This window comes from Theropithecus gelada, chromosome 3 (genome assembly GCF_003255815.1).
Source record: "Theropithecus gelada isolate Dixy chromosome 3, Tgel_1.0, whole genome shotgun sequence".
NCBI classification, from domain to species: domain Eukaryota; kingdom Metazoa; phylum Chordata; class Mammalia; order Primates; family Cercopithecidae; genus Theropithecus; species Theropithecus gelada.
In genome coordinates this window covers 93,804,401-93,825,861 of record NC_037670.1, presented here as the reverse complement: position 1 = coordinate 93,825,861, position 21,461 = coordinate 93,804,401, and the positions used below count along the sequence as shown (strand labels likewise).

At 33.7% G+C, this 21,461-nt stretch overlaps 1 protein-coding gene and 1 pseudogene across 4 annotated transcripts in view; one reads left to right on the top strand and one right to left on the bottom strand.

Annotated features, from left to right (window-relative positions):
* Positions 1-21,461, top strand: part of HDAC9 (histone deacetylase 9) — a 910,741-nt gene that overhangs the window by 849,270 nt on the left and 40,010 nt on the right. For all 4 annotated transcript variants that reach the window (XM_025379211.1, XM_025379208.1, XM_025379210.1 and 1 more), the window contains exons 23-24: positions 2,610-2,743; positions 20,877-20,961. In XM_025379211.1, the coding sequence (XP_025234996.1) occupies positions 2,610-2,743; positions 20,877-20,961 (219 nt within the window). The remainder of the gene's footprint in view (positions 1-2,609; positions 2,744-20,876; positions 20,962-21,461) is intronic.
* Positions 15,620-16,476, bottom strand: LOC112620548 (annotated as a pseudogene).

Here is a 21,461-nt window from a genome sequence, read left to right as displayed (position 1 = left end):
TGGTCAGGTTCTGGTGAGGGCCTTCTGGAGTAAAGACTGCCAACTTCTCCTTGGATCCTTAGAAAGCGACAAGAGAACTAGAGGACTCTCTGGGTCCCTTTTGTAAGGGTACTAATCTCATCCATGAGGACTCTACTTAATCTGAATTAAAGAGTGCCAGCCTCTCCTTGGATCCTTAGAAGACAACAAGAGAGCTAGAGGACTCTCTGGGGTCCCTTTTGTAAGGGTACTGATCTCATTCATGAGGACTCTACCTAATTACCAAAGGCTGCCTCTCAAAAACATCACATTGGAGTTTAGAATTTCCACATATAAATTTTGGGGGGTTGTGACATTCAGTCCATTGCACCAGGCTTCAAATATTTTTCACATATAAAGTTACAATGAATACAAGCTCAAAGGACTCCACAAATTAAATAAATTAGTAAAAATTTTAAAAACGGGAGAATAAAGGCAGCATGAACATGAAGCAGCAAAAACAACAGAGAGCAAACTAAGCCAAAAGATTTCAAAAGTCAGTTGCAGAATACAAAATAATTATGCTGAAATAAATAAAGGAAGAAATAAAAACATAAACAAGGAGTTAAGAAAGTATAATAATGACCAATAAGTCATGAAATAGAACAAAATCAGAATTCTAGAGTTAAATAATATAATCACAGAAATGAAAATATCACTAAAGGTGTGATGTAGCAGATTAGAGGTCTCTGAAGAGGGAGTCTGGAAGACATCTCTGAATCAAAAATATACATAATGGAGGAAAGAGAGAGATGGAAAATATGAAAGAGAACGTAAAAGAGATCAAGGAAATATTTACAGACAATATCCACCTACATCTATGTGGAATTTCAAAATAATATAATAAACAAATATTTTATTTCAGCAAATTCAAACTGAAATAAAAGAAGGAAACTCCTGTAAAAATATAACTTAGGATGATATAGAAAGCAGGTGTAGTCATATAATCCCTTAAAAATTCAATCAATACTTAAAATATCTTCTTCAAAGTGAACACAAGACCCTAATGGTTTCATAGGAGATTTCTCCCTGACATTCTGGCATCAGATAATAAAAACAGAGAGTCCCAACCACATCAAAATTCATTATGGTCAATATAAGAATGGAAAATTACAGATTAACCCCATTCATGAATATACTCAAAAAATATCTTAAAACAAAGTATTAGCAAAACAAATCCAGGTGTGTATTAAAAAGATTATATATTATGACCAAGCTTATTTTACTTCCTAAATGCAGTGATGGCTTCATATTTGAAATATTAATTAATGTAACTAACAACACTGTCAAATTACGGGGAAAAGTCTATCTGTGTAAAGAAATAATTAGATTAAATTACATTTGTAATGAAATCTCTAAGTTAAATTATAAATAGAAAGCTCCCCTCTTATACTGAATGAAACTACAATAAGATGCCATTTTTTTTTACCACCCACTTAGCAAATCATACCAAATGTTGGTAAGGATGTGACTTAACTGGAACTCTTACATATACTGTTTCTGAGAGTGGGGCTTGGTAATAGCCCTTTGGAAATAATCTGGCATTATTTAGCAGATTTTAAGACTCAACAATTCCATTTCACATGTGCATATGTGCACCAGAAGACCCGCGTAAGAATGTTCATGGTGACATTATTTGTAATGGTAAAAAACCTGGAATTTGGTGATAACAGGAAAACCAACTCTCTGTCAATAGAAGAACGGGTAGATAACCTCTGTTGACATATAATGGCCTACTAGACAGCAAAAAAACTATAGCTACAGGCATCAACAGAGATGAGCTAACAAAATACATGAAATTAGTAAGTTGCAAAACTTTAAAACCATTTTTATAAAGTTCAAAAACAAGGAAATTAAACAAAGGAAAGCAATGGAATTATAAACTCAGGATCCTGATCTCTCACAAGGAGGAGGATAGCTACTATCAGGGAGAGGCACATGGGGGTTTAAAAAGTGTTGCTAACTTAATTTTCTGTAAGTTGGAAGGTAAAAAAGCAGATATTTGTCATATTATTATATTTTATAACATGTATAGATGTTATTCATATTTTGCATTTATCAAAGGTTTCACAATAAAATAATGCTTATAAAAATCTAATGTAATAGATTTTATATTACATTAGATAATGTAAATAATTATGTTAGATAATATAAATTTGTAATAGATAGCAATTGGGGGCATAGAAAACTTTCTATAATAAAGGCCGATGATGGAGACAGGAAGCATATGGCAAGCAAATGGAACAGTTTACCTTGTTAACACCGGCTGAATCATATTCAGTTTTTTTGTCCAGGTATGTACAGACTGTGTTATGAAAAGCAGCGCTGTGCACTGGTGAAGAGCCAGATTGGTGCCAGTCTTGGTTGTGATACTTCTTAGCTGTGGGATCTTGGGCTTTGGGTCCCTTATCTGTAAAATAGAGATAATAATAGGACCTAATCCATAAAGTTATTTTGAGTATTGAATGAATTAGCACACAGAAAATGCTTAGTAATGACTTACTCGAAATATGGGTTCAATCAACGTTAGATTCTAGTGATCATTTTCTCTTGATTTAATACTTTGAAATATTCTGTTTGTATTATGGTAGGTTTTGGTCATTTGACGAAGCAATTGATGACGTTGGCTGATGGACGTGTGGTGTTGGCTCTAGAAGGAGGACATGATCTCACAGCCATCTGTGACGCATCAGAAGCCTGTGTAAATGCGCTTCTAGGAAATGAGGTAAAAAAGTAAAAGTACAAAAGGGCAGGGGTAAAGATTCAGGGATGTATGCATGTATATTTTTAAACTAAAAAAAAAAAAAATTCTGCATACTCAGAAAGCTTAACATTGCTCTTACTATTAAGAAAGAAGGTAAGCCTTAGATAAGATAAGTTTACATGTTCTCATATACTACAGTGTTATTCCAGGTATAGAATCCACATAGCACTCACTCCCTTCAATCAGGTTAGCCACAGAGCTCAAAAATAAGAAGAACGTTTTGTCTACTGACCCAACCAATGAGTATGGAAACATTGAATAAGAAATAAAACTTTAAAAAATGTCTGGAGGTTTCTTGTAGGATTATGTTATTTCTGGAAAAAAAAAACTATTTTAAAAATTGGTAAACTATTTTTGTCAACATTTAAGAGTTCTTTATGCTAAGAGATAGGTATTTCCATCTTACAGATGGTGAGAATGAGTCTCAAAAATGTTGAGAAATCCATCCAAAGTCATGTAGTCAGAATGTATTATAAGATCCAAGATATGAACATGAATCTAAATGGCCAAAGACCATTATTTTTTCTTTCACATGAGATGGCTACATTGCAACATATTTTCTGACTACTCTGCAGAATTCAGATCCAATTGCTATGAGGTTCACTTCCAGCTCATGGCAACATTTTCAACCAATTAGTTGCAATTCAGCAAATATTTCAGTTTCTATGTATTCATTAATATTATCCATTAACTCATTTTCTGTAGTGATTATACAGTAGTGTTAGGACTATCATACGCATTTTGCCTTTTATGAATTTGCAATATGATTTTGCTTATTAGATAAACATACACAAAATCTTTTTAAAAATCTATCATTCATATCATTTTTAACTGTAATGCATGCCTTTGCCTATAGTATTTATGAAACAAAATGTACCTTTTCTTCTGCACATAGAACATATAGTTCTTATTGTCATTATTTTATAAACCTGCAGTGTTTCCACATGAATATTTTTCATATTTATTGAAGTAAAAATGTACATTGTTAATTTGAAGAAAAAATATGAGAGAGAAAACTTAAGCATTGCTCAAATACTTTACTCTTGTTATTTTTATTTTATTTTTTCCTGAGACAGAGTCTCACTCTGTCGCCCATGCTGGAGTGCATTGGTGTGATCTCGGCTCACTGCAACCTCCACCTCCTTGATTCAAGTAATTCTCCTGCCTCAGTCACCCAAGTAACTGGGATTACAGGTGTGCACCATCATGCCCAGCTAATTTTTGTATTTTTAGTAGAGACGGGGGTGTCACCATGTTGGCTAGGCTGGTCTCGAACTCCTGACCTTGTGATCTACCCGCCTCGGCCTCCCAAAGTGCTGGAATTACAGGCATGAGCCACCGCGCCCGGCTGTCTTATTAATTTTAGACGGCACAATAACCCAAAGGATGTAATTATCTAATGATTAGTGTCAACAAAGTACTGCTGTTTCAGATCACACACAATTCAAGGTGTGTAAAATTTTCTAAAATGTTAGTGTCTTTCTAATGTAAGTCAATGTAAGTCAATAATGTAAGTCAATAATGTCAAACAGAATGTTGAGTATTCTTTTACTTTTTGTAGTAGTAATGGAGTGCGAGAAATAAATGCTATTTTTACTTTATAAGTTGATGTTGGGGTGCTTTTTTGCCCCCTAGATAAGATTTTTTGCATAGTCCCCTGTATTCCGAAATCACTTATTTGATTTTAAATATAGAAACATGTTACAGAAGCATATTGATATTAATATTTGCATTATAAAGGTTTACACAGATGTGCAGACAATCAGAATGAACTGTGGATTTGTGGCTCCATGGATAATTGACCTAGCCAGAAAGAAATGTTACCTGAGTGCAAAAGCCAACCACTTTTCTGCCTATGTGGAAGGAAATCAGGGATTTTACTGCCTTTCTTTGAACACATGCATTCAAATGAGATTCTGTCTCTATACTCTTATAAAATCTTTTGCTCTTAACCCAACATTTCCAATGAGGATGGAGTGATCTCTCCTATGATCTCCTTCTTTAAGAAATGATTATGTTTCAGAACAGATTCAATTGTGTGAAGTTAACATGTTTTTCTTAATTTATCTGTGTTTACTGTAAAGCAAAGTGTGTTTTGTACCTTGCTGCCATTCTATGCCCTTTTGACTGGGAGAACTCTGGTCATTTTAGTACATGTGCTTTTCATGGAGATGAAATAGACTGCTTTTATAGAGCAATTAGTGACATTAAAATTGATGGCAATATGAGAGAGTACATATTCTTAAATACTCCTGTATGAAAATATCTTGCTGGCTGGGCGCGGTGGCTCATGCCTGTAATCCCAGCACTTTGGGAGGCCGAGGCGGGTGGATCACGAGGTCAGGAGATGCAGACCGTCCTGGCTAACATGGTGAAACCCCGTCTCTACTAAATATACAAAAAATTAGCCGGCGCGGTGGCGGGTGCCTGTAGTCCTGGTTACTCGGGAGGCTGAGGCAGGAGAATGGCGTGAACCTGGGAGGCGGAGTTTGCAGTGAGCCGAGATGGCGCCACTGCACTCCAGCCTGGGTGACAGAGCAAGACGAGGAAGGGAGAAAGGGAGGGAGGGAGGGATTCAAAATTCTGAATTAAATATTAAAACCACCCTTTTAAATTTATGAATGACTTCCAAAAAGATAGAAAAACGAGAGTGAATACTGCAGTTGTTGGCTACCCTGGTGGCATCTGTTTGAATATCACCAATTGGTCAGAGTTTGAACATTTATAATCTACTGCATATTGCAAAAGATAGTCAGAGCCTTAGGCCTAAGAAGGAAAGGGAAATTAATTGGAGACCAGAACACAGAAAGAATGACAATGATGTCACCTGATTTAAAGTTTGAGACCTGTGCCTTTTCTGTACATGTTTAGAAAGACCATGCCTGAGAAAGAGAAAGGAATAAAGGTATCACTGGACAATATTAAACCTGACCGTGTGAGTGTTTAGATTGCTAAAATTTCCAGTAAGTGCTAACTGAAATGATTATTTTTGGCTATATTGACTATTGAACTTACTAATTAATATGTATGTCTTATGGTAAATTTGAGTTAGTTATTATGATGCCCTAAATACCAGCTTGTCCCTTTTTTTTGGTGATCTTCAGTTGCATAAGCGCAACCTAAAAATTTTCAGTATAAACTAAAGGAAGGGAGGTTTAAATAATGTATACCTTTCTATATTTTTTGTATTAAACTTTCTTGAGAACATAAATAAGAATATAGATTTCCCAGTAGATACTTTAAGGGTAACAATGAATATGGGATTATTGAATTTTTGAAAGGTAAATTTTGTTGTCAGGTCTATCAGAATGTGGAAGAACAAAGTTAAGAAAAAGAAAGATTATTAAAAGTGAAAAATTAAAGAAAAATACAAGTGTGTTTTACATTATAATTCATTTGGAAAAAGGAAATGAAAATATAATACATAAAACGCATTAAAGAATGGAGAGTTCTTCTCACTTTCATTGACAATATAATTTATAATCCAAGGCCTGGTTTTCTGCATTTTTTTCAAGGTCAAAGATCATTATGACTACACTGAAGTTTTAAATTTCATACTTTTAGAGAAGTAATATATAAGGCATATTGCATGTACCTCATCATTTTTAAAAAAGTGCATATATGCAGTTTTCACAGTAGTTTTGTATGGTAAGCTATAGGTGAGAAAATACAAAAGAATGTCTTTCAGATACCACCTATTGCGATTTCAAATCCCAGTTTCCCTCCAAACCCTTTATTCAATGATTAATAGAGCAATTATAACTCATTATCTGGGATTTCACTTTTACAAATAACAAAATGTAGTAAAGCTTGAACTTAAAACATTGGCAGAACCCACTTGAGTTTCTCAACACTGAACATGCAATTGAACTCACATTAGAAAGGTCAAGAGGGGCCTTTCTGAGGGCCTCTGCTCTTTGTCAGATGTATTTATTCATGTGCGGAGGATTAGAATTCATAAACATTTTGCCAGTTTTTTGAATGCTATTTCTTTCCCTTGTTGTTTTTGGCCAGGCCATATCAATACAGCAAAATTTTGCTTCTTAGGACTTATTATCAGCAGAATAATATGTATTACATAACCCAAAGTAATTATAAAATCAGCAGGAACCGTTAGCTCTGCATCTGTGTGGACACATAGATGCGTACCTAAAAACTTGATTTTTAAAAATTTTAGTTATCTGAGTGTTGTACCCAAAACAGGCATTTTCTTCTTTTTAAATATCTTTATCATGAAAATGATCTACTTAGCAAAACATCTCTTAATTATTCTTTTAAGAAATATGTACAAGGTTAGTCAAAATAGTATACTATTGGATTAAAACTAATTTGAGCATGGTACAGGAAACTCCTAGAGGCAACTAATTTTGAAGACATACCAGAAGTCCATTTTTTTTCTTTTTCTTGGCAAAGTTTAGAACTTAGATTTATCGGTCCAATCAGTGCATGATGAATATTTTTGATCTTTTTAAATGAAGCACTTAGAAGCACCAGCTTGGGGTTTGCAAGAAATTGAAGTGAATATTTAAATGAGAAGAATCATTAAGTTGCTTGGAAAGGCATTAGGGATACTTGTGTCAACAGCCACATAGTTTTTAGAATTCATAATAGAAACATCTGTGAGGTTCCCAGAAAATCTGATTTTGGTAATCTGTATTTGAGCTGATTGGCAAACAGTGTCACAGTTGCTTTAAGGCCAAATTTGCCTACTGTTATGCAAAGCCAATTAGTGGCACCCCGGGTTACTTCCTCTGAAAGAAATTTTCCCAAGAGGTGAGAAAAGCTTTAAGCAGTTTCCATTCCTACGGAATCTAAAACAAAAACATTGAAAAACTTCAAGCAAGTCGAAGAAAGGAGAGGACATGTAGTAGTAGAAGCCTTGGGTAGTGAGTTGAGAACATGGCCATTAGAAGATCACCTGTCAATACCAAATAAATGATGATTTCTAAGCTTGTTAGAGGAAAAAGCAAAACAAATTGTGATAGATCTGGAAGCTGTTGAAATTATGCTAAAGCCTCTAGTACTGTTCAGCATTTACACTTGGAGCATATAGCATGTTTTGATTTCCCTCATTCTTTTAAAATTTTGGCTTCTGATTTCTTTTTTTGTCTCTCTTTTTTTTTCTTTTCTTTCTTTCCCTCCCTGCCTCCCTCCCGTTATTCTTCACTTCCTCACTCCCTTCAACCCTCTCTCCCTTTCTCCCTCCCTCTCTCCACTTTCTTTTTAATAACTGCTATCGCCTGTTGAGTATGTTCAGCTGCTTTCATTTGACTTGAATTTCACAAACAGTGGCTAAACTTAGTGATCGTGTTTGTTGATAATCTTTTAAAGATGACGTTTTGCTCTAAAGCTGCTGAAATAGTCTCTTGAATTGACTCTAGTAAGTGTTGACAACCACCCCTGAGGTGAACTCTTGAGATGTTGTTGTCCAAGTTGCTCATCAGGGGTTTGTTTGCATTGGATTCCGAATGGGGAAGTTGTTTTGCCATCTTTTTCATCCTTTAGATTATGTATGGCTGAGGCTTAGTCCATTGGGGAATTGGTGTGAATCTGGGAAAGCTTACAAGCTCCTAAATAGTTGCCATTCATGAGTAAAGGAAGGAGGAACTGAATACAAGGACAATGTATGATATGTCAGAATAATGTTTTTCTATGGTTTTCTTTTAAACTTTGAAAGCTCACCATACTCTGAAAGAGAATGTATGGATAACCTAAAGAGAATAAAACTGTTTGGGAAAAATATTATTTGAAGATACTTTTCAGTGTGGATGTGGTCTATGATGTTGCATTTCTTGTATTCAACAAGGCAGAGCCAAATCGATTGTGGATTTTTTTTGTTTATATGTTTTATCAAATGCCAAGTTAAGTGGAGGTTGTTTGGATAATTCAAAACTCCATTATATAAATTTTCTGTATAGTCTTTAGGTTTTTCAGAGAGTGTTAAGGAGAATATGGGCCAGGAACCTGGACATTTCATAGGTTATGGTAACCAATGAAAGAAAGAAAGCAGTTCTTTGCCATGGTGAAACAAACATGTAATGATTCTTTTATCTGTCCATTCATTCCTCTTTTATTGGGCATGTATTTTGTGCCCAAAAGTTTTAATATAAGTAAAAGTAAAACAAAGTGCATTGGGAATATAACATAAAACCATTGTTTTTAACTATAGAGATGGAGGAATATTTTAATATTTAATTGGTCTGGAATAAAAAAACAGACTAATATGAGCTAATATCTAAGGAAAAGATTATCATGTAATGGGAAGGCATAGATAAAGACATTAAGACTTCTTAGAACTGTGGATGGCTCTGTTTGGATTTGTTCATTTTGTTTTTGGTAGAGGAGAGGTATGTTGAGTAGAATAAAAGTACCTACTGAGTCTGAATCTGGGTAATGGAATATCATAAGGAATTAGAATTTCTGTGAAAAAAATATGGAAGCTTTAAACAAATGAATCCCAAGCTTTGGAGTGAAACAACAGCAACAAAACAGTGTATTTTTTTGTGTGTATGGAGATGGCAGAAGCTCATAGAAGAAAACAAAGCTTATTATGAAAATAACTGTTAGCAATTTTCCCAGATAATCAATAAACAAAATTATACTCTAACCACAATATGCTGGAACCGACTGTAAATGACTTGTGAAAGCCAATTGTGTGTGTCTCTGCTTAAATCTAAGTTCAATAACATCACATTAGTAGCCTGAAACAGGCCATGGTGGGAATATTTGCACCACAGAAATCAGCAAATGCTACAAATTAGGACTACTTCTTGGACAGTTAGCAGTTAAACATTTACCGGCACACCACAGCTACATAATGTGAAACAGGTCTTGTTAGCAGAAAAGTCAACATTTGGAAAAGAGTATCATACAAAATCTCTTTAATAAAACAAAAAATTAAGAAAATATTGAAAAATATAAAATTAGCAGATTAAAGGAAGAAGAGATTAAAAAAGCAAACAAAGAGAAGAATACTAAGACACGCAAAGTGAAACAGGGCTTACCAAATTTGACTGTCAAATTTAAACTTACTTGCAGAAATGGGGGCAAGTAAACAACAAGATTTTTGGCATTTAATGTGAGCCAAGCCTTCTTCATAACAATTGATATCCAAACTACGGACATTATGTTGAAACACTACAAATACAGCCCTGAACAAACTTCCTTTCAATGTTGTTAGAACTTTCGTTTGACATGCACTTTTCAATATATATAGTATTTTCCTAACTCTACTATGTGGTTCTGTTTTCTCATTATGTTGTATATCTACAAACTTACCTTAATGATTAAACAAGAATATCAATAATCTGAATTATCCAACAAATTGGATTCATTATCCTCTTTCCAATAGACCACTATGCCTTCTTCCATTTATTTTTAGGTTCATTTTTAATTACTTAGTTGGTGATTGCCATAGATGTTTAAATGTATCATGTGCAAACTGTCCATGGTTTAGCACCATGGAAATTATAGGATACTATTTGGGCTTGATATGAAACAGAGGCTTCTTCTCTTTGATACGGAACAGAGGCCTCTTCCTCCTTTCATTCATTGGCTGATGTATTGTTTAACCTACATTTCTCCAAAAGGATAAAAACTCAGTTAATAGAATAATAGCTACAGTAATGATCTCAGAGTCTGGCTCACTGGTCCCTCTTACCTTATTCAAGGAATTCCTGCAATATCTCATGCGAGCTGATGACCATGACTGTTCCCTTTACCTCTTGGTCTTCCTGTTACTCTCATAAGATTTATTAGACTTATGTCACTGCTATTGACCAGACATATTTCTTTATTGCTGTGTTGATATCACCCTACATCAACCACATGTAGGTAGGATGCAGGCAGACCCAATCTGAATAATTTCAATAGTTTGTCAGTGTAGTAACTTGATTGTCAGTACAATCACCCTGATTCTGATTTTTCCCCCAATCTATTTGGGCAAGAATTTTAATGACTTCAAACAAATAAAAGAGGTTATTTCGAGAATGACTCATGAATCACAATATGGATAAAATTATAACCAGATTTACTTACACAATCAAATTAAACATACACATCTAATTGCAGACTTCTCTAAGATAATTATTCAAATGAGAGCTGAGTTTTCACCACCAATCCCTCCTCACTAGGGAATTGATAATAGTTCATCAGCATGTAGAGTCAGGTCTTTATCACAATCTGCTTCCCTTGTCCTCTTGGTCTTGATTATCATATTCTTCCAAAGTTCCACAATATCTTTGACCCTGACAACTGAACCCTTTCTGCATTTTGTCTGAGTCGCTTTGCATGTTGCAGGGGGACTTTCAGCTTTCTTTGTAAGTGAATTTGTGGCCTTATATCTAAGAATATAACATGTTGCTCTCATGCAAAATATATAATCTCACTTTGTTTCCTGGAAGCACAATAATACAGTGGAAAGAACATGGACTCAAGATCCAGACTTTGTTTCCCTCTTCTCTTATGTCACAATGCTTTTTTTTTTTTTAATTTTTAACTTTTGCTAAACTGTTTTTAATTGTAAAATATAACACTTATACAGAAAACTGCAAAACAGGAATGTACACCTCAATGAAATATGACAGAGATCACATATGTAATGATCAACCAAGAGATAGAGTAATGTCAGCATGTCAAAAGACCCCACATTCCCTAGTATCCCTTCTCTTTTCTGAAAGTAACCAATTTTCTGATTTCTAACACTACATTTTAATTTGTAACTTTATATCCATGAAATCATACAATATATAATTCCTTTCTTACTCGTTTTGCTCAACGTTATATTTGTGAGATTTATCCATGTTGTTGCAACCAGCCATAGTTGATTCGTTTGTATTAACATATAGTATTCCATTCCGTAAAAATAATTTTTGGGAAAATGTCACAGTTTATTCACATGTTCTACTTTTAACAGATAAAGGGAATTTTTCCAGTTTGGGGGCTATTGTATCTAATGTTGTGATGGACATTTTATATGTGTTTCTCGGTGCACTTGTACCGACATTTTTGTTGAATATATTTCTACAAATGGTATTGCTGAATCCTGAAATATACATGTGTTTAAGTTTTGTGGATAGCACCAAACTGTTTTCCATAGTTACATAGTGACAATTTGTACTCCTACCAGTGGCATACAAGTGTTTACACAGTTCTGTATCCTTCTAATACTCCATATTGTCAGTCTTTTAAAATCTTAGCCATTCTGTTGGATGTGTAGTAGTATATCACCATGGTTTTGATTTGCCCAGATGCTAATGAGGTAAAGCAGTTCTTCATCTATTTATTGATCATTTGGATGTACTGTTTTTGAAGTATCTATTCAAAACTTTTGTCCACCTTCATATTGTCTTTTTCCTTACGATTTAGCAGTTCTTTATAGGTTCTAGTGTTGGTTTCATGTGTTGAAAGGTGACCTTTGATAAATGAAAGTAACTTTTTAATGTGGTATAATTTATCAGTCTTTTCCTGTAGAATTAGTTCTTTTTGTATTCTGTTTAAATATTCTTTCTGGATTCCCAAAGTCATGAAAGATTATTTTTATTTTTTCCTTACTCTTCTCTGAAAGGTTTATTTTTTGACTTCAACATTTAGATGCATACTTCATCCGGCATTGAATATGTATATGTATATATGAATATAGAGGTCAGGTTTGTTTGTTTGTTTCAATGTGAATATACAGTTGATTAAGTACCACTTATAGAAAAGACCATCCATTTGACGGGGCACAGTGGTTCACACCTGTAATCCCAGCACTTTGGGAGGCTGAGGTGGGCGAATCACAAGGTCAGAAGTTCGAGACCAGCCTAGCCAACATGGTGAAACCCATCTCTACTAAAAATACAAAAATTATCCGGGCATCGTGGCATGCACCTGTAATCCCAGCTGCTCAGGAGACTGAGGCTGGAGAATCACTTGAACCCGGGAGGCGGAGGTTGCAGTGAGCTGAGATAGTACCACTGCACTCCAGCCTGGGTGACAGTACAAGACTCCGTCTCAAAAAAAAAAAAAAAAAAAAAAGAAAGGCCATCCATTTATTATTGGCTCAGTAGTGTTAACTTCATCCATGTATACATGGAAAGTCTATTCTATTTCACAGGTTTCTCTCTTTTTCTGTGATATTATCAGACTGTCTTAACTATTGTAGTTTTATAAAACGTCTTGATATCTGGTAGAACAAATCTTTCAGTTTGTTTTTCTTCTTCAAGACAGTTTTGGCTACATTTGGTGCCTCTGTATTTTTATATAAAATTTTAGAATCAGCTTGGGTGGTTGTACAAATCACATATAAGTGGATATAAATGGGTTTAGTTCACCAATTAAGACAAAGGTGATTACAGTGTAATAACAGATGCTGTTTAAACAGAAGCTTTCTGTAATATAAGAAAAGTTTGAATGAAGGAAATGAAAAAAAAAATTATCCACCAGAACTAACTGAAGGAAAACTCATGTGACCCTATTAATATCAGATAAAAATGGACTTTAAGGCAAGAGAAAATGGAGATCAAAAGAGATGTTTCATACTAATACAATATTCTATGAACCAAGAAGATAAAACAATTCAAACTTTTTGTGTCTAAGACAGCATGAAAACATATTAAGCATAAATGGAAAGAACCAAATGATAAAATAGGCAAAACCACAATCATAATAACAAATTTTAGTATGCTTCTCTCAGTAACTGGTAAATCATGAAGAAAATAAAAGTGAAGGGTGATGTAGAAGATTTAAACACTTGATAAACTTGCTATAATTTAAATATATAATGGAGTATATATCCCCTAACATGACAGAATATGATTCTTTTCAAGGACATTCTTAACATTTTAAAAAATAGACCATATATGGAACATAAAGCAAGTTTCAATAAATTTCAACTAATTCAACTAATTGAATTCATACATAGTATAATTTCTTACCACAGTGAGGTAATTAGAAAATCGTACATATTTTGAGCTTTCAAATACACTCTCTAATTCATGTGTCCAAAGAAATCACAGTGAAATATTAGAAAGTATTCTGAAATAAAGCATTATGAAAATATAACATGTGAAAACTTGTGTGATATATAAAGCTGAACTTAGAGAAACATATAGTTTTAAATGTATATATTAGAAAAGAAGAAAGTTTAAAATTAATGTTGAAAGCATACATCTCATTAGAGAATCAAAGCAGCAAATTAAATGCAAAGAAACCAAAGAAGATATAAATAAAATGATAAAATAGAAAACAAGCATATTATATGTAAGATTTTTAAAGTCAAAGGTTGATTCTTTGAGATAAGTAGTAAAATTGATTTTATTCTAGTAAGACTGACCAACAAAGAAGCAGCATGCGTGTCCTGCACTGGGAAAGGAAAGGGGACTTCACTACAGATTTTAATGTTATTAAAAGGGTGACAAGAAAATATTAAAATAAACTTTATGTAAACATTTCGAAAATTTATGAAATGGAATATATGAAATTGAAAAATTATTATAAAAATGCAACTTCACAAGACTGCATAAAAATACAGAAAATTTGAATGGTTCTTTAGTTACTAACAAAATTGAGTTTTTAAAACTAAATTTACCAGGAGAAAACACAAAACCCATGTGGCTTCACCAGGCAATTCTATCAGGAGTTTAAGGAAAAAATAACACCAATCACAAATTGTTTTAGAATAGAGGAGTGGAGGGTAGGAAGAATACATCGCAAATAAATTTTTGAGGCCTATATAATACTGATACCAAAAACTTAAGAGAATATCACAAGAAAGGAATATTATAGGAGAATCTTTCTCATAGTCATAGTAGTTAAAACCCTAAATAAAATATTAGCAGTTCATCACATCTTAAATGTTCATAAAATTTGGGTTTACTCTAGAAATATAACATATTAACTTCCCAAACTAATTTATTATAATTCATCACGTTAAGACAATGAAGAAGAAATATAACTATTTCAGTAAATATTTTAAAAGCAGCTGATAAACTACCCAATCATAAAGAACAATTTTTACAAACAGAAATAAAAAATATTTATCAATTTGATGAAGGATAGCTACAAAATAAATACATCAGGTTTAAAGGTGAAATATAGAAATTATTCTTTTAAATCAAAAACAAGACAAAAATACTCTTACTGCTTCATTTCAACATTGTTCAGGGAATCCTAGGCAGTGCAATATAGTAAGAAGAAGAAAAAAGGTATCAGTATTGGAGAAAAATAAATAAATCTTTCACTATTTACAGATGATTTGTAATTTAGTATGAAGAAAATATATTAAAATATGTTCATTTAAATTATGAATTAATATGTAAATTTAACAAGGTGAATAGTTAATTAAAAATCAATGAAAATTGAAAACTCAATTAAAAGGTTTAGTAAAAATTAATTATATATCTACATAACTGTCATAACTATAGAAAATAAGTTTAAGAATACACTGGTTTTATGTAACCAGTTATCATTAAGGGAAACTGGGTGAGGAGTACATGGGAATTCTGTACAATATTTAGAACTTTCTGTAAATATAAAATTACTTCAAAAACCTTTTTTAATAATGAGTTTATTTCACACATACATTTTTGTATCCCCACCATTTCCATGTCTGACCACTACTATACTATGTCCTATCATAACATTCCATACATATTTAAAACCAAGCAAAGGGTGGCGTTTCATCTTTAAAAACTGAACAGACATTTTGGACAACACATTCTTGGCAATGGAACCTGGACAATATTTATCAGACATGGTAGGTAAAGTTCTCACTCTGCATTACAAAAAGGACAGGTAGATATCAAATGATACAGAAATGAAAGAAGACAGAAATTTTCTAACAAGCTGTTTAAACTATTAAGGAGACTTCTTGCTCCACTGCCAGAGATCTTGAGTAGCCATCTGGTCAGTCATTAGGAAGCAGTTCTTCACATAATTGATGAACTTGGTTTCCAATTTGGGAAGAGAACCACCTTTTCTCGTACTTGCTTGCATTTTTGCTTTAATGTTTTCCACAGAACTAGGTCCTTTTAGTGTTTTGGGAGGTTTGTTGTTGTTGTTGTTGTTGTTGTTTCCAGTTTTTGAAGGATTCTGGACCTTTTCATCTTGATGTTGATGGTTTGAGTCTTTTTCAGTCTGGTTTGATTTTTGTGCATTTTTGGCTGGAGTATCTTGTATAGATTTCTTCACTGGGCTTTTTCTTCAGCTTCCTTACCCTCATCATCATCATGTTCGTCGTCATCATCATCATCTTCATCAGCAGCAAGTTTTTACTTTTTTTCTATGGAACGTCACTACCACCTCTAGAGACAGATTGCTTTCCAGATATACTTAAGAGCTTCACATCCTCCTCCACTTCATCTTCTGACTGTGCATCTTCCTCCACAGCTACTGTGTGCTGCCCACTGATATGCACTGGCCCTGAACCACACTTCAACCATAAGACCACAGGTGGTGATATTTCAAAGCCCACGAGGGAAGCTGTTGGCTGTACAGACATTTTCAAAGTTGCCAGTGTTACTTTTATTTGGACTGCCTTTAAATTTCATTGCTTCTGCTTCAACAATGTTGAACTGACCATTCTTAAAGAAAACTGGTATTCATTTTCATCATGATCCTCATTAAGTCATAATCTTTGTCAGCTTTAGTTCACAATTGAAAAGATAATTCTGAGGCCTTAGGGGGCTCATGTCCATGTCCATTGAATCTTCCATGGTTTTGTGTCACCCACTTAGGTGGGAGAGAAGACGAATGGAGATATATGACTCCTACTCCAGTGAACAAACACACAGGACAGAATCACACCAGGATTGAAAAAGTTTAATTAAATTATAAATATACATATTTTATATATAGTGTAAATATATACACGTACATAATTTACAAAAGCATTAAACAAACCACATACCTAGAATAAATCTATCTGAAAATATGACCCTATTCACAAAAATCGTAAAATATTTTTAGAGATATTAACAAACATCTAAATAAATTATAGAATATACTACGTACATGGATTTGAGGTCTAGGTATTGGGATGATCCCAGTTCTCCTTAAATTGGGTTGAAGATTAATTTCAATGCCTTTCAAAATTTCATTCCATTTTACTGTCATTCTATTGCTTTTTCTTCCTGCTCAGTTGGAAGAGACCTTTTCTGCTGTAATTATTGGCACGGCCATTCTGCCTCTGCTTGCCTTGGGTCTTTGTTTCTTTTGCATTTTCCTGCTTTTCTGATCTGTAGAAATATCTGCCTACATGTCAGGAAACCTTGCCAATGCATAGGAGAAAATAATTGTCTGGAAATTATGCAAGGGCAGTTCACCTTAGAAAACAAAATGAATTATCACTGCTGTTCTGATTCTTCATCTTAAAACCATATCCTGATTACAGCAGGTGACCAAGAGGAAGAACCCATTTTATTTTGTCTTATTAGCTATGGCGAGCAGAATAAAGGCCACCTCTTCACGTTTTTTTTTTTTTCAATTAATTATTTCTCCATTTATTCAACATTTTAAAAATGTCTGTCATATACAGTCTCCATATTTGACTTTAAATGACTCACAACAAAGTAGAGAATGGGAAAAAAATGACTTTCTACCACATAAGGTATTTAGTAAATTAGAGTATTTGTGGGGAAAAGGGCCATAGGAGGGGAAGAAATTTGCTCTAGTAGAGAATTTGAGGACCAGGCAATATTTGTGGTGGTCCTTGAATGCTCGTTAAGGTTTTACCAATTGAAAGAAGAATGAAGAAAATAGAATTCAGAGGGAGCAGAATAGATAAAGGTACAGAAATATTAAAATACTTGGCATATTTGGGAAACATCAACACATAACAAAAACACTAACAAGACTATTTAATAGATCCCTTGCTTGATTGATGTATACATCCGTCCTCACACACCTGTTATGTTTGCAAAGGCTCTGTTTAGCTGCCTTTATGTTCTGTTCTGAGTCATGCAAATAAAAAAAATCAGTGAGTTGTTTTTCATATCTCATCAGTACAGCGTAAATCTTAAAACTCTTACTCAACAGCTTCTCCAAGAATATCCCTCGCCTCTTTCTATAGATGAATCTTAGGCAACTAAAATGATTTTTGACGATTTAAATGATCTGATTCTAAAGAACCAGGAAATTACTTATAAGATGATAATGGCCACAATTTTATGGTGTTTTAAAATAGCTACAGTACTTAGAATGTATATGGTATATGCAACTTAACAAACATCTGAATCTTGTCAATACGTTATCATAACTTTCTGAAAATGATGTAGAAAAATAAACTTTCCTGTCACTGAGCCTGAAAATCTGTGTAAAGAATTGGTATGAGTAATGCTTGTGATTAAGCTTTAGATACGATTAAGCTGGATGAGAGTTTTAAGCGTCAAGAGGTTGTGTTAAAATTATCTAGTGTATCTTATAACTCCATGATGATTACTATTACTTAACAGAATTGCTCAACAGAGATGGCATGATGGTTGTGTACTATTTCCTACATTTGCATCTGCTTTATCTTTCTGTAACTTTTGCATGCAAAAGTTGTCTTGTTTGTATAAATTACTTCTTTAATTATCTTTTAATAACTTCTAGTAATGCCGATTAACCTCAATTGCCACTCTTTTTGCTGTATCTAATCACCTAAATTAAATACATAACAAAACTTTACCACATATTCTTATTTTCTGCTCCAAACATATAAAAAATGAATATTTATTTAATATTATTTTATTAGTTATTAAATTATGAATAATGACCAGCACTCATTAATATTTATTAAGTGGGTGAGTCAATCAGATGTTGTTAGTGCTTACAATTGTGAGTGATTAAATAAATAACTCTCTAGAAAAGACAATCCAATTCTGTGGTCCCACCATAAAAGATTTTAATTTTATAAAAACAGACTCTAAATGCCACTTGCCTTCTTGCCAACGGAGAGAATATTATCCATTGCATAGCTACTAGAGAAAAAATAAAGAACCTACATTGAGAACTTTCTGAATTCAGCTCTGTCTATATGTATACACTCAAAATTAAACAAATTGGGGCAATTTACTGAAGGTTAAATCCTCTAAATGACATTCAACTAAGACATGCAGGGAAATGGTTTGGGAGGTTTAAATGATCAATTTAATTGCCTTAATTCTCCCAATTGCTTTTCAAAGTAGACACAACCCTTTTGCATCTAACTGAAGATTCTAAATTGGGGGTTTAGGGGTGTTTGTATTTTACTCTCAACACCCTGAATCACATATGCGTTCTATATAACCTGAGTCTTTAAAATAGCCCAGACCTCAGTGTTCAAGAGACCAGAAGTTAGATGTTTTACATTATGATCTGCCTAGAGCTTTCTTTCCAGGATCCAGCACCTTTCGATTTGTCAGCATTTTTACCCCAAAGTCACAGGGAAGCTTTCTGAAGAGCTAAATATGCTGATATCGCCTTGTGCTTTTGTTCTTAAATATTGGAACATAGAGTGTCATTTCACGATATTTTATTAGTAAAATCTACCTAGTTTCTATTAAAAATTATTTTCTCTAAGCTCCAAGAAAGGAGCAAAAATTATTTGTAAGCAAAGTAGCTCTCTGAACCTTGTCTAATACATAAGAGTTTTCCAAGTAAGCTACAGTTGATGACTCAGTAGTTCCTCTGAGTTAAGAGAGTGTTACTGGACTAACATATCCTTGAAGATACAATTTGAAATACCAGATTTTAAAAAATGATTTTAACGAGTTTTAAGAGTTTATTTCAGAACCTTGTACTGCCACTGAGCGGTGGTGGTGATGTGTTTTGTTTTTTTTTTTCCTCTCACCAAACTGTATTGCAAATAAACCTTTTGATGTTTAAAAGTTTTTCTTTGGCAGCTAAGAAAAACACTCTGGAAAGTTATAGTTAGTGAATTTACCCATGTATAAATATCCCTGAGCTAGTCTGTTATCCTATGGCATCTGGAATAAAGGTGCTATTGTTTGAGATTTCATGATTGAAGAATAGAATAATCAATTCACAGAGACCCTGAGGGGAAGATTCACTCACATATGCGGTGGAAACTTGTAATCCTTGTGTTTTTTTAGATTTTCCTACAGATGAAGAGACATAGATGAGTTCATGCTTTGATGCATCTAGTGACATCGCTTCCCATTCATGCCATATTATAGTTTGATCACCAGTTCTTATTTGAGATGATTAACCTTAACATTTCTAGGAAAACTACTTTTTTGTTAATCCTTTTGTTACTATTACTTTATTTGCTTTTTGGGTCACAATAGCTGGACAACTATTTTATTTGCAAGGGCCCTAGCCATGCGCTTTCTGCTGCAACATGCCAAGCTAATCAGCACGGCATTCTGAGGGATGCATTAGCAGACTTAGGTCTGACAAATAGGCTCTATAAATTATTTAAAGCTTCTCTTCATTTCTTGCAAAGCAACGTTTGCTGAGCTTCTCCATGAAAAATTAGTGTAATTCCAGAAGATCGTGATAGATTTGCAAGGTAGGAATTTGGCCTGTGCTACGCACAGACATCTGCATAGTTATGAATAAAGTAGAAGTTAAATGAAACTGTACAGTTATTTTACATTTGGTTATTTGAACCCTTTCTCTACTACTTTATTCAATGGCCTTTGAATAAAAGCAGTTGGTCTCATGGCTTTCTATCGTGAAGTGTTCAAATGTATACAAGGTGATTAGATGTAAAAACACTGTGAAAGTATGGATAATAGACTGCCCACTTTCTGTCTATTGCAACTTCCCTGAGGTTTTGTTTGCAGGGCCCAGCTGCGTATACAGACATGATGGAATTTGGTTTTTCAGGAACCTACAAAAATTACACAAATAACTCAGATTTTTAATGAATAATACACAGACATGCACCTGCTTCAGGGACTTCATAGATTAGTCTTGTGACCAATGGAAAAGCCCCTTGGAATTCAATTACATGGATGCAAAACAGAAAATAAAACTGGCTACACTTTTAGAACTAATATCAGCAAAATGTTAACTAGTTCTCGGAGCAAGCTTTTCCTGAGGATTAGGTTGTTTCAATTTGCTTTGCTTCTGTGAGACTTACTATAAAGTCGTAATATTCTGCTCATATTATTATCTACTATTCTTGCAGCTGGAGCCGCTTGCAGAAGATATTCTCCACCAAAGCCCGAATATGAATGCTGTTATTTCTTTACAGAAGATCATTGAAATTCAAAGTATGTCTTTAAAGTTTTTTAAAAATTCTAATCAGGTAAAACTAACTAAAATTATATTGAGAATTATAGTACAAAGCAACATTTATTTAGAGTTATAATTTGCACATATGTTCTTACGTATATATCTTACTGTGTTGCTCTTAATGCAGCAATCTTATCTTACACTGATGACAAAATGTGGAGACTCTAGATTTAGAATCCTGTTTTTCTCATGCATTTCAGGCATTTGGATTTTTTACCATTATGATCACTAAGCATTTACCCAGAATCATGAAATAAATGCAGAAATTGTGATTTTGTAATCCAATCTTAATGAAGGGTAGTTACCTCCTAATGATGTTGGAATTCAGCAATCATTTACTGATTTATGTGTGTTAAGAGAGGAAAAAAATTAATGAGAAAGCCTCTGTGTGGGAAAATCCAACTTAACAAAGCAGGGTTAAGTCATAGGCTTTTTTTATTATCCAATTCCCTTCACACCCATACATACACATAAGTGC